Source organism: Gymnoscopelus braueri, assembly GCF_963280865.1.
Source record: "Gymnoscopelus braueri genome assembly, chromosome: 21".
Classification (NCBI taxonomy): Eukaryota; Metazoa; Chordata; class Actinopteri; order Myctophiformes; family Myctophidae; genus Gymnoscopelus; species Gymnoscopelus braueri.
In genome coordinates this window covers 20,601,673-20,615,746 of record NC_137623.1, presented here as the reverse complement: position 1 = coordinate 20,615,746, position 14,074 = coordinate 20,601,673, and the positions used below count along the sequence as shown (strand labels likewise).

Here is a 14,074-nt window from a genome sequence, read left to right as displayed (position 1 = left end):
TATAAATTGGGGTCCCAGAGATAGAAATGCCATTACATGGGGGTCCGTAGCAGGCACGTATGGTGGGTTCTAACGTGGACCGGGCCAGATTCTTTTTTTTCCAGACCGGGCCATGGCCCCATTGGCCTCTATGACGGTACGCCCTTGGTCCGTAGCCTTCATGCATGTCAAACTGGGGGTCCTTGAATTAAAATGGTTGAGAATCACTATAAAGAATCTTCTCTTATGGGGGTCCCTGGCATATCTTTTCAAATGGGGGTCCACGGGCTAATAAGTGTCAATTTGGGGGTCCTTGACATGAAAAAGTTTGAGAACCACTGATCTAGAGGTGGTGCGGCGCACTAGTGGCGCCCTCTATTGACGGGCCGCCACCCATGACCCCTGCTGTCTCTCGCAGCCCCAGCCCAGCTGTCAGCTGCCCACAGCGCACCGCCTTTTGACTCCCCCACTCTGGCCCGGCTACCATGGCGTCTGGCGAGGAGGACGGCACGGTGGAAGACAAGGAACACAACAACAAGAGAAGAACCAAAAGTGCCGTCGCTACAGCATGGCTGACGTTCTACAACATCACCATGACGGCCGGGTAATGTGGATTATTATTGTGCCCTGTGTTGGCTGATTAATAACTAGCCACTCCCTGAGAGCCCCTCCGCTCGCCGTCTCCGCATGGAGCGTGTTTCTGTTTATAGGTCCGTGTGTCGAATACTAAAAACGATTGCCCCAAAACGCAGTCGCCCCCGGGGCAAATCCCGGCGACCTCGGAACGGTCGCCACCTGTTATTCCTTAACATAACCTCAGTAAACTATGCATCATCAACCTAATCGTATTCCTAAACTTAACCTCAGTAAAACGGTGCCAAAACCTAACCTTATTCCTAAACTTAACCTCAGTAAAACTATGCCCAACTATTTCCCTAAACTCAAACGAGCGTTCCGCGAAAGAAAATGGGGGCGAGCGTGATTTAGGGCGAGTATTCCGGTTAAATCCGTGTCTAGTGGCAGTTAGACGTTTCCATTCTGCGGCTCAATTTAGAGGCATGCCGAGACGCAGCGGTTCAGTTGGGCGTGCAGGAGTAGCCTATAGTAGTGGGAGGAAAAGTCGAGGCCAAATAATATTTGCAATGAAAGTGTGTCTGTTATTCTGAGTGATTGCTAAAAGAACCAGACTTTTCAAGAAAGTAACGGCCGGTGCAGATCCAGCCTTTTCCAAATAGGGTCGATCGTATGTACGGTGTCAGCGTCATGGCCACGCTGCTGCTCAGACAGTTGCAGTGATAAGTATAGACGGTGCGCTGACACTGGAGATCCGCTCTGAGTCTGACTGGGGAGTGAAACCAGTGTTGCCAGATTTTGCGATAGAAATAAGCAACCAGGTCTATGAAAACAAGCCTAAAAGAAGCAACAATGGCTGATTGAAAATAGCCGATCTACAAGCTCTCAACGGGTTGCGATGTGACGCGCTGTGAGCTTGTAGAGCTGTATTTTAAAAAAAATCTCATCTGGAAGAAAATGTGAAAAATTTGGAATATTGCCCCCTGGTACAATGTGTTCAGATGGGGGTCCGTGGATAAATAGCCTACATATTAATCTGTGGGTCCTTGTCCTTGACATGAAAATGTTTGAGAACCACCACTGGTTTAAACGACATTAAGGATGCAAGCCCAAAAAAGCAACTACACTTCAGAAACAAGCCCAAATAACTGCAACCACCATTACCAGAAACTTCACAGAAAAAGAAGCCCAAAGTCGCTTATAATAAGCGGATATGGCAACACTGAGTGAAACGCTCAGTTGGCACATTTTAAACTACGCTACAAAACGTGCGCACCATTACGCAGTTGAGGATTATTGTTGTGCCAGTGCGCGATAATAATAAGCTGGTAAAACTATGACAAATTAGAATCAACACGAGTTATTCTATCATGTCTGCTTGTGATGATCAATTCGCTTCCTAAACTTAACAGTGAGCTGACATCATCGACTGGCACAGTTATGCGTAAATGCAGTCCTCATTAATCTTGGCACACACACTGTCGCTGCCAGTCCAGCGCGCATCACTTAGGGTTTTTAGGTGGGGTTCCATCGTATACAGACTTAGCAGCTTTCTTTGAACTGAACTTTTCACACTGGTTTCCTTGGCCTGAAAACGTTGACCCATTGGTGTACCAGTGTTTTCTACACCAATGGGTCAACGTTTTCAGGCCAAGGACCCCTTAGCTGAGAGAGAGATGAAGCAGGGACCCCCCCACTACATATAATAACATTGTGTGGCATATTAAACTTTTTCATAGATTTCATAGATAGCTTCATAGACTTGTTTGACAGCACGGTCACCAGTGTTGTGTACATTTGTTTGTTGGTTTCACGTTAATGTTTCTTGACCTTTGGCTCTGTACTGCTCTTTTTTCTCTCTACACCAAACCTCTGCCGAAAACAGCAGATCTACAAGCTCACAACACCTCGCAGCTCGTGCTAGTATTGGCCGCACGCGCAGCCCAATACTATACTGTAGCACACAATTGCATTAAGTAGATTGAAACAACAACCCAAAACTGTTTGTGATATTGCAGCAACATTGTTTCAGTAGCCTAATATATGCCAAGAGAATGACTTCACATAACAAATAGCTCTACGGTGCATTTAGTTATTTTGTCATATTTACTTGTGTAGTTTCAAATAGCAAAAGTATTTCTTTTTCAGATTGTCAAATAAACCCCTCTGCTGCAGAATCCCCACAAACCATACTGGGGTCTTGGAGAAATTATTTCATTGTATTCACAGTCAGACTCAGAGTGAAGTGCTTCCAGGGTCTAGGGTTGGGATCCTTAAAGGGATATTTCACTTTCAAAAAAACTTTTGGTCATTTTATCGTCTATTCAGGCTTTTGTGAGCCCCCCAGACCGTTTTTAAGTTGCTTGATTTAGTATTTAGATATTTGATATTCATTTAATCAGACACGCCCCCTTCCTATACAAACCCATTATAACTTCAAACTCCATTTTAACCCGTTAGATTCATCAAAAACACCCGTCCTTGGCTCTGGTGACTCACCCTGCCCTCCTAATACATGAGGGGGCCGTGTTTTTTCGATAACTTTTTTCATTTATTTTATTTAATTTCTTTAATGTATTTAATTTTTTTCATTTTCCAAAAAAAATATTAAAAATAAATGAAAAAAGTTATCGAAAAAACACGGCCCCCTCATGTATAAGGAGGGCAGGGTGAGTCACCAGAACCAAGGACGGGTGTTTTTGATGAATCTAACGGGTTAAAAATGAAGTTTGAAGTTATAATGGGTTTGTATAGGAAGGGGGCGTGTCTGATAAAATGAATATCAAATATCTAAATAATGAAACAAGCAACTTAAAAACTGTCTGGGGGGCTCACAAAAGCCTGAGTAGACGATAAAATGAGCAAAAGTTTTTTTGAAAGTGAAATATCCCTTTAAGGATCTTAATGATTCCGGTCACTTAAAGGGTCTTCACCATGAAAATCACTTTTTTCTTGTTTTTTTTTTAAAAATTCAGTCATTCCTTCTCATTTCATGGATTTCCAGAATGGGCGTGTCTGAACAGGCGATCTCAGAATGGCAATGTTTCTGACATCACAAACATTAATGATGGCAAACCCAATGTTAAATGAAAAGTGCCCGAATCGCTCCGAAACTTTTTCTACCCCCCCTAAGTGGGGGTCTACGAACAAATACTTCGGGCTCGGATTTTGGCTCCGCCCCCCGGAAGTGGGTGAAACAGGCACCTCAAACACTTGGTGGAATTGTTCAAAAATGTTCAAAGTTTTTTTTTTTCGATTTTGTATTTTTCTTAGATTTTATGCAGAATGTTTCCTTTTTTTTTAAATATTTTTTTTAAATATTTTTTTTTATTAACAGACAGAATTGCTCAGTAGCCCCCCCCCTGCCCAAGAGGACGTATTGGTATTGGACATACACCATATGATATTAAATATCAAATATTTTTTTTAAATTCATGGTGTAGATCCTTTAATGATTCCCTCTCAACAGTCCTTAACGGTTCCCTTTAACGGTTCCTATAGGGGGCTCAGCTGTAACTCTGAGTGTACAAATGGAACCTGTCCTTGAAATTAAAAAGTTTGAGAACCACCGGTATTGTAATTGTATAGCAGACGCGAAGTCCACACACCAGCTCTGACAGTGTGATAAAACCGGTTCCAGAAACGGTTCCAAATGTGATGGAACTGATTCCGGTTCCTCAATGTTGGAACTTGGAACCGATTCTGGTTCCTCAATGTTGGAACCGGTTCCTCCTATTCCTCCAGTTCCAGATCCCAACCATACTCCTCAGTCATGCTGGGTTGTTTTAAGTGCTGAAGAACACAGTCATTCACTGGTATTGCAGGTGTACTTCCCCAACAGTTTTGTTGTACAGATGGCATTTTTAACAGGCTACTCCACCACACATAGCCTATACTTACCAAGGGATTTAAGGAAACTAAATGTAATGCCTACAATTCCAAGTCCTTGTCCGGGTGTGGGGTCCCCAGTTCAAATATGATTATTTTGGGTGGTCCCCAGTTCAAATATTATTTTGGGTGGTCGTGGCCTGAAAAGTTTGGGAACCCTTGCTCTAATGCAGTGTTTCTCAAACGGTTTGGAGTCACAGACCACTTTCTAGTGTATTTCTGTGGACCCACTTTGCATGAGATGCACAGAGAATGTCTATGACTGATGTGGGTGTAAATACGGCATTGGCCTGCTTGCCTATAATTTAGCAACATGCAGTGAAATAATAAACAACCACAAAACGCATGTACTCAGGAAATTGCCTCACGGCTTTCAATTTAGCAAAAATGGTTAGATGAGGATCCCCCTAGCCTAATATAAAATGATGGTATGAAAAACGTAATGTCCATTTTGCCAATGGAGAGGTTATCCTATGTATTAAGAGGTACTTTCGTTAGAGACTGGTCACCAAGTGCAAGGTTTTTAAAAGAGGAATGGAAAAGAGTAATTTGTAGGACTGACAAATATATAAGAATGTGTACAGTCCAACTGCATTTTGGGAGTATACATGTGACTACTACTACTTTTCATTGCAAATATTGAAACTATTGTCGTTTGCTTGGTTTTATTTGTATGTTGTCCTAAGTGTGTGTGTCTTTGTAATGTGCATGTAATTTTGACAAAAATCTATAAAAAATATTGAAAGAACAAGACGTGCATTTATAGATAGGTAATACTCTTACTTTAATGGTTTATCACATGCACCGAAGTTCTTTTGGGTGGTGGCAGCCACGCTTTATCAATGCTATGATATGCTGTGTTATGGGAAAATGCAAATTAGGCTATTCTTTACAGCCTGCAGCCCCCAACATCTTATACACTTGATTGTTCACGTCAAACATTATTGTTCAGTAATCTAATATGACCTGTTCCTCCCCAGGTGGCTGGTCCTGGCTCTGACAATGATGCGCTTCTACCTGCAAAAAGGCACACACCGGGGTCTGTACAAAAGTATAGCAAGGACACTGAAGTTTTTCCAGACCTTCGCATTAGTTGAGGTAAGACAGCAGATTTGAGTTTATGGTCTTTTTATACAGCTCCTCAAAATCAAAGAGCAACAAAGTCAACTTATGACTTATGTGGTGACCTGTTTTAGTGTTTGACATGCTGTGTTTGACATGCTGTCTTAATAGAAAGTGTTTGTGATGGTCATGGTTCATTGGAAGTAAGTAAGCTATGAATAGACAATGAAATGTATTGACATCAGTATGGTACTTTAAATGCTGCTATAGATAGCATACCATAGCTGAGTTCTTTGGTAAGAGTAGAGAGTTACAATTTGCAATTCAGGCATTTAGCAGATGCGCTTTTCCAGAGCAACGTGTGCGACATTGGAAGAGTAGGCATGAACTCTAGTCAGTAAACAACAAAGTCGATGTCGGTGCAGAGACAACAATATACAGTAGTGCCTCAAAGAAACTAGTAAACAATTAACCTAGCGTCTGATGAATTGGAACATTTGTGGTCAAGAAAAAACTAATCTACCGTAATGGCTCTATTCCACTACAAAGGGTAACGCAGAACCTGAAACTTTCCAGACCCCATGAAGTTCTGTGATGTTTTATTTTGATTATGTTAATATTTTTATAACCAAAACCACCCTGTACCTCATAAAAATAAAATACTAATAAAAAAGCGAAAATAGCCAACCTACAAGTTTGCAACACGATGCGTTTCAGCTTGTATGGGCTATTTTCTGGCTATTCTTTGCAATTTTCATAAGATTTTGACAGTATAAATTCTGAGTTCTGTGTTCCCAGAACTTAGGGTTAGTGCTACCCCTTGAGCAGGGCCCAAATTAGGTTCTGAGAACCTTATCTTAACCCGAGATGTAGCGTATGGAAACTAATCCAGAACCCGTAAAGTATGTTTCACGGTGCAGCACGGTTCACTAATTAGTTCCTTCTTGTGGTCGAACAAGAGCCAGTTCATAGGGCGAAGGGAAAGTGGTGGCAGGGCATCAAGGGCAACTACCAGAGGGGACTGTATTGTACCATACAGACAGAGTATGTTTGGTCAAACAGTCTTCTCTGGTAGAGCCTCCCATCACTGGAATAGTCTTCCTTCCGAATTAAGAGAGACCACCAACTATTTTACTTTCAAATTCAACTTTAAGAGATGGCTTAAAGGAAACTAAACTTGTAATCATGGGTAATTATCAGCTCAATTTGTCACTGGTGTCATCCTTCGTATTATACCCGTCTCTATGTTTACTTGTTTTGTATTGATAGTTATATCACCACTTTTAACAGCCTGCTCAGGGACTACAGATGAAAATGAGCTCTTTGCTAACTCTGGCTCATTTACATGGATGTGAAAACTGAAATGTTGATTAATGTGCACTGTCCCTGTTAAATAAATAAATAAAGTGACCAAGAAACTGTATATCTGCATAGTAAACTAGCATCTATCGAACAAAGGTGACACGACGTGAAGGGGGTGATACACTATATACTGTAGGTAGCATTACTAATTCTTATCTAATCTTGTCTTACAGGTGGGACATTGTGCAATCGGTATGTAATGTTCTGAATATTTTCTTGGGGGGGGGGGGGAACTAATGTTATGTGAAAACAAAAGTATGGAGATTTTTTACAGTGTATTTATCTTCCTTTTTAAATGTACTCTGTTATATTATGTTTATTGTTTTTTTCCCCATTTTTATTACACCACATGTTTGGTCCATTATTACATCACGTTTGGTCCAGATAACAAAGCTTCACTAAATATTCCATGCATGGAAAGCAAACCTAAAGGCAGTGTAATTAAAATGATATATTAATATTATATTAACACAGATACAGTATTAGGAAAATTGTCCATACAATAAATCAGGTGTTGTACAATACCTTTTACACAGCAAACTCTCGAGTGCCTCTCCGGGTCCTAAAACTCAAAGAGAAAAACATATACAGATTTTTTTTTAAATAGAGAAGGGCCAAGAATATCAGACCTACAAGCTCACAACGTGTCACATCTGCGACACATTGTGAGCTTGTGACCATAAAGCTAGAGGTATGAAGTATGAACCTACTTCCGCGCCGTGGAAAAAAAGGCTTATAGTACTTTTGTGCACAGTAATGAGCAGGAGGAATATCTGTCAAGTTTACATTATGAATTGTGTGTGTATTATATAATTATGCCACAAAAAATAAAGATATAAGATGGAACCATCCTCCATTGTAAAAAATAAATAAATAAACAAAGTGGTGCTCAACTTTAAGCAGTGGTGGCACACCACTGTTAAAACTATATAGGGGAAAGACTGACCCCAATCTTTTATTAGTTTCCTTCTTCTTATAATTTTTTTAAACTTTATTCCAGGACTTATAAGGACTTCTGTGATTGTAACCGGTGTTCAAGTGTGTTCACGAATCTTCATGGTTTGGTTCGTCACCAACAGCATCAGACAGGTAACTACCAAAGTGTCCAGTACTGTTGCTCTCTCCTAGCCTGGTATCCAGCCTGCTTCGCTACGTTCGGCGGACTTTATTTTCTCTCTTCGCTTCTCAGTCTGGAAAGCCTCCTATCTCCAAGGGAGGCGGGACATGGCATAAGGTAGGAATCGAACCGTGGCTTCTGATTGGTCTGTGGTGCGGGGCGGGACAAAAAAAACAGTGTGATCGTTGTGATTCGTCATTCGTTTGAACAACATCCAATCAGCAACGACGTTGCCCAACGTAACATATGTAGTTCAAGTGTAGTTCTGCAAAACGAGTCAATAGGGTGCTCTCCAGACTGAGAAGCGAAGAGAGAGAAAAAAGTCCGCCGAACGTAGCGAAGCAGGCTGGATCCCAGGCTAGCTCTCTCCCAACCATCCCAATGTTTTATTCTTTCCTACCCTTTTATTGCTTACCGTTATTCCTTGCCATGTCATAAAGATTCAGAACGAAGAAAGTGTAATCCTCTTCCTGGTGGTGTGGACGGTGACAGAGATTACCCGATATTCCTACTACACATTCAACCTGCTCAAACACCTGCCGTACTTCGTCAAATGGGCCAGGTGGAGATGATGCCGTTGCATGATTTCTGTGCTGAACACAAAGTGTCCGAGTGTGTTTTAACCTATACTCTGGTGTTCTCACCTCTGCCATGCTTCCTTCAACTGACCATATCGTTGCTTTCGGGCAGAAAACTCCCATCTCCATATTCGAACGTTTTGCGTTTTTTCGTAAATTAACGGCCTACTTGATCGTACTGCAAGCGTCACACAAAAGCATTTTGCGCCGTGTTTCGAGCTTGTGGATCTGCTATTTTTGCTACTTGTCCTGAAAAGTAACAGTTTTGGATATATGAGGTTTCCACCCGACGATATACACATCACATGCTCTTAATCATATTCAAAGTGTGAATGTGGTCAACGGCCTAAACTGGCTTTACACTAGGAAGCAGTACAGCTGTGTATGTTAGGTAGACTGACAGTGAGAAGTAGCATGAGTGTGTTTAGTGATATATCACCTCTTCTAACCATTCTCCAGTGTGTGAACTAAACACTCACATTGTGCTGTGATAATATAGTGAGTATATGAGATACAAGGCATTTAGAAACAAAAGGTTAACAAATGTCTAAACCAGTCTGCAGTTGAAGTCCTGTAGAGAACCATACTGTACCTTCATGCTGCTTGCCATGTCTTATGTAGCCTACAAACTGAAGTGGATTCTGTATCGCCCACGCATACTATACATTCTTCGATCCAAGAAGAACAGTTGTAAAATGTCCTAACAGGGGCTCTCCTTGAGTGTGTGTGGGGATGGCCATTCATCCTGTGTGCAATGCAGTAGATTGATGCACAACAGGTGTGTAGTCCCACCCCAGCCAAGAGTCTATTATTTTGACACAGGCCAGGTGTGATTGATTAAATCAGCCACCACCCACACCACACACGTGATTTCATCATTCTATATCAGTGGTTCTCAAATGTTTTAATTTCAAGGACCCTAAAGGTCCTTACACACCGGGGCGAATTCTTCATGCGAATAAATACGTTTTTTTTTTAAAACCTTATAAAGTCAATGCAAGCGTCCACATCAGTTTCGCGAAGCGAAAAAGCGTATTTTAATTATTTTCGGAACGAGTCCGAATTTTGCGTATATTGGCATATTCGCCGGTGTGTAAGGACCTTAAGAGTGCACAAATGGAACCAAATGGACCTGTAACAGTCCATTTGGATCCATTTGTACACTCCCAGAGTTGCAGACCTGTAAGGGTCCCTTTGGAACCCCTTCAAGGAACACATTTGCACGCAACTTTTCGATTCCATTTGTTTTGTCCCCCTAACTTCCAGAAGACACATCTAAAATGTTGTCGTAGATTTTAGCAGTGCTCTACCGAGGCTACAACATTCATTAGGAACACACAAAAGCACATCTAAAGATGGACCCAAAACTTCCCTTTAAATTCATCTTTTATAACCATAAATAACCATCAAATCTCTCAGCTGTCGCCCCTGTGTGACATAATGTTGGCCTACTGTATGAGAAGCACCTACTGTATGACATGGCATTCTGGCCTAACATATCTCTCTGTCACAGGAGATGAGATGAAATTAGAGTAGTGTGTTACGGAACGGTCAGCTGTACACACGGACAGCCATCCAAAACACAGGCTCGGCGGCATCTCACGACGCAGAGATGGCTCACTTCAAAGTAATGCACTTTGGAGATGGATCATGTGACATATACAGTAGCACTGTCCAGGGGTTCTCAAAGACTAGAAGTGTGCTTAGAGGTTAATGTTTGTGCCTTTGTTCTCAGTTGCTCTGTAGAAAAAAGCATGTCTGTTTTACTAGTGAAATGTACTTGCTAATTCTGATTGATTTGATTGAATACTTTTACTAGTCAGAAATGTATGTAACAGCATGTGGTACAGTAAGACATTAACCCATTAAGACCTGAGGCCGATTCTACAAATGCCTTCTAAATCAGTGGTTCTCAAACTCTTTTGTGCCAAGGACCCGCAAAATGACATGTATTTGGCCGCGGACCCCCGTCTGAAAATGTTTTGTGCCAGGGATCCCACAGAAGAGAAGATTTGAAAAATGTATTCCAACATTTTTCAAACACTTTCAAGATCTTTTCAAAAATGTTTAAAAAAATAGCAGATGTACAAGCTCCTGGGGATTTGTTTCCATTGTGGTCCTACTGTATGTATTCAATTCATCAACATAGCATACAAAAAGTGGCGTCTTACTCTTGGTGCAGTGCAGTGCAGTTCACACAGTGCAGTTCTTACTGTACTTCCCCCACCCTTCCACCTGGCATTCTCAGGGGTTCCTTAAACACGTGGACGAGCCCACAGGCCCCCAGAGAGAGGGGGCTCATGTTCAGCTGCTCCTCTTTTTAAGACCAACTGTTTTGGTCATGGAATGTTTCGCCCAACATTTCTCTCGACATCCGCCGAGACGCACCCACTAAGGCTGCTCTTTGCATTCTTGAGCAAACACTGAGATTCTCGTAGCCCCTGAGTCACCACATTGTATGTAGAATAATCATGCTGTCATAATTTAAGGGAGGAGGAGTTGTTGTTGACATGCTCCGTTCCTCTACTGTGTCTGGCAATGTTCAGTGGTGAGTGGCGCTCTGGCAGAATGACAAGTGACAAACAAACTATGTTGTCAGTTACACTACACTACTAGTGTACAAGGAGATTCATTTTGAGACTGTTTGCAAACGTCCTTAAAGGACCACTTCACCCATTTTCAATCTATCTTCATATAATTGGTCCTCACTAAATAATGTAGGAAACTCGCCTACCAGTGACATCATCAGTAGGCATTTTTGGTAATTTCAATTTTTTTTTAAAAATTAATGCGAGAACAATGGACTCTATTATAGCATGCTAGCTTCCCAGGAAGAGAAGGCCTGCAGTTTCTATTAGCTTTGGATTCCCCATCGATGATGTCACTGCCTCCTCTGTCAGCTTGTGAAGAAAATAACAGGTTCACATAAAGTGCTTTGGACAAGGCGCTAAATGCAGACTATTTAACTTCCTGCAAGTGCATGCAAGTGTTTTAACCACCGCAAATCTGGATGGGTGCATGTACTGTGTGTCTTTGTGTGCATACACTACTAGCTTTTTAAGATCTCCATCTCACTTTTCTTCTAGATACAACTTCTTCATCATCCTGTACCCCCTTGGAGTGATCGGAGAATTATTCACCATTTACGCTGCTTTGCCAGTTGTGCGCAGATCTGGAATGTATTCTATGCGGCTCCCCAACAAGTATAATGTCTCATTTGACTACTACTACTGCCTCATCATCGTTATGCTGTCCTACATCCCATGTAAGGAGCATTTTACTTCATATTTCTGCACATATTTGTTACAGTATAAACACAGATGCAATATTTGGTTGCTCTGTGAACCATTTATCCATCATTCAGACTATCCATCAACTGAGCACTTGCATTATATAAAATAAGGAAATAAAACCACCTGTGGGCCACGTTGCTCGGGAATAACGGTTCCCAAGGCTACTTACATGTAGCCAGTGTTTTAGATTTGCATGTTACTCTATTATTTTGGCGAAATTAAGACACACACAACATGATGAGCCTGTACACATAAGCTGTGTTTTTTTGTTTTTCTCTCTCAGTGTTTCCTCAGCTGTACTTCCACATGCTTCGCCAGAGGAGACGGATGCTTCTTGGAGAGGTGATAGTGGAGAAGGATGACTAGCCGGCCGCGCCTCTCCGGTCAACTGGCTGTTATACGGGACAGGCCAGCCTCCGTAGCCCCCCCCCCCCCCCCCCTCGCCCCCGACACTCACCACCTTTTGGCACCGCTTCCCCCAGTTCATCTATTCATCAATCGGTGTCAGGAGAGCCAGACGGCTGACAACCGACCCGACAATACCACTGTCTGCAGAAAGCCATCCAACTGATGTGGACATTTGCCGAAATAACCAGCGTCAAACAGGAATAAGCACATGCACCGATCGATCCCAAACCCTTTTGTCACCGAGCAGCAATAACCATCATCACCCTCACTGGAAGAGGGTTCATGTTAGGCAATCTGTGCATTGATTAACATGATCGCTCTCCATGTCAGTGGTGCTAAATGGAAACCGGAGTGAAGGCCTGATTCTGCTGGAATTGTCACCCTGAGGTGGGAGCCTGGCAGTTTGCACTGTGGTTCCTGCTGTCACTGTTATCAGTGTGGATATACGTACATCCCTTCTGAATTCTGTGTCCACCAGCCAAACGTTCTATTATTGCCTTGTTGAACTGAAACCACCCTGCTGCCTGAGAGTCCTCTGCCCTGATGACTGATGCAAGACACTGCACCCACCTTCTGTGTTTACCGAAATTAGTGACCATCAAATTATGTTACAAAGCTGAGGGGCTATAGTAGATGTGAAGAGATTTGGTTTAGTGTGGTTGTTCATTGCAAGTCACAGGCCACATATAGACTATTGTTAAAACGACTCCTGCTCGTTACTCTCGACTGTTTTGCAAATTTGTCAAATTCGCTGTTGAGAGTGAGCGGCGTCACAGAATTCAATTGGTCACCACTTTTGGTGTATTAGCAAAAGGTTAATAAAGGGAGAAAGGAACGGTTAGACTTGTGTCCCTTGAGCTGTTTTTTTAATCAATTGGCAGTTTTATATTTTTAAGTATTTTCAACCATTGATTTTATACGTAAACAGCATGTGGCAATAGGTTCTAGAGAAAAGGTTTCAAATGAAAAGTTACGCATAGCAATATTATACCTCAATAATAAACAGACATTTGGGCAATTTGTTGCTTCCTCTGTGTACGTTTGTTAAGCCTTATTTGTGAACACAGCAATGTGAAATGACATCACCAGCTAGATTTATGTGCATAGATTTAATTTCTTAAGGACAATTTCATTTGTTCACGTATCACTTGGTTGGCAATACAGCATCTATTTTGAAGCCAAGCCTGTAACTGAATGAATGTATGAATGAATTAATGAAGTCACTGCTCAGACCGCTTCGCTCTGCTCCTGTTCTCTTTGATGTCGCTTTTGATGTTTACCATGTCAAAATAATTTACGGGAGTGCATCTTAAAACTAGATTTGATTCTTGTCATAGACTACAACAAGTCTACAGCGGTGGAGATTATTTTATGTAATCGCGGTCTTCAGTTTTGTTGTTTTTATAAACATGTTTGTTCAAGCTGTTGTCCATGTCGCTGACAAAGAATCTAAATCTAGAGTTTTAGAGTGCCTCCTATTAAAGGTGCTACGATGAGATCATTTCAATCTTCTGTGCTGCTGAAGGAGTGTGATTGGGAGTAGAACTACAGATGGTAAACAGGATGTGAAATGATTGGAAGAAACTGTACTGACTTACGTTACGTTAGACAAATGCACTACTATACCGGCTAGCCCATGATGCTAGGAATCTAACATCTTGATTGCGATCTGGGCTAGAGAGAAAAAAAACAATAAAGATAAATGTAAAAAAAACTGGACTACCGATAGTATTCTTTTTCAAAACCAACAGCAAATATATGAAAATAACTTGTGCAAAATAAATAAACTATAGGTTCTTCAATAGTACTGTGAG

At 41.6% G+C, this 14,074-nt stretch overlaps 1 protein-coding gene across 1 annotated transcript; it reads left to right on the top strand.

Moving 5' to 3' along the window:
* The first annotated feature begins 413 nt into the window (after window positions 1–413).
* hacd1 (3-hydroxyacyl-CoA dehydratase 1) lies at window positions 414–13,278 on the top strand. Its single transcript, XM_080417856.1, has 7 exons — window positions 414–583; window positions 5,421–5,538; window positions 7,038–7,056; window positions 7,865–7,953; window positions 8,422–8,543; window positions 11,646–11,824; window positions 12,136–13,278. The coding sequence occupies exons 1-7, from the start codon at window positions 465–467 to the stop codon at window positions 12,216–12,218; spliced, it is 729 nt and encodes a 242-aa protein (XP_080273982.1). The 5' UTR covers window positions 414–464; the 3' UTR covers window positions 12,219–13,278.
* Window positions 13,279–14,074: the final 796 nt, after the last annotated feature.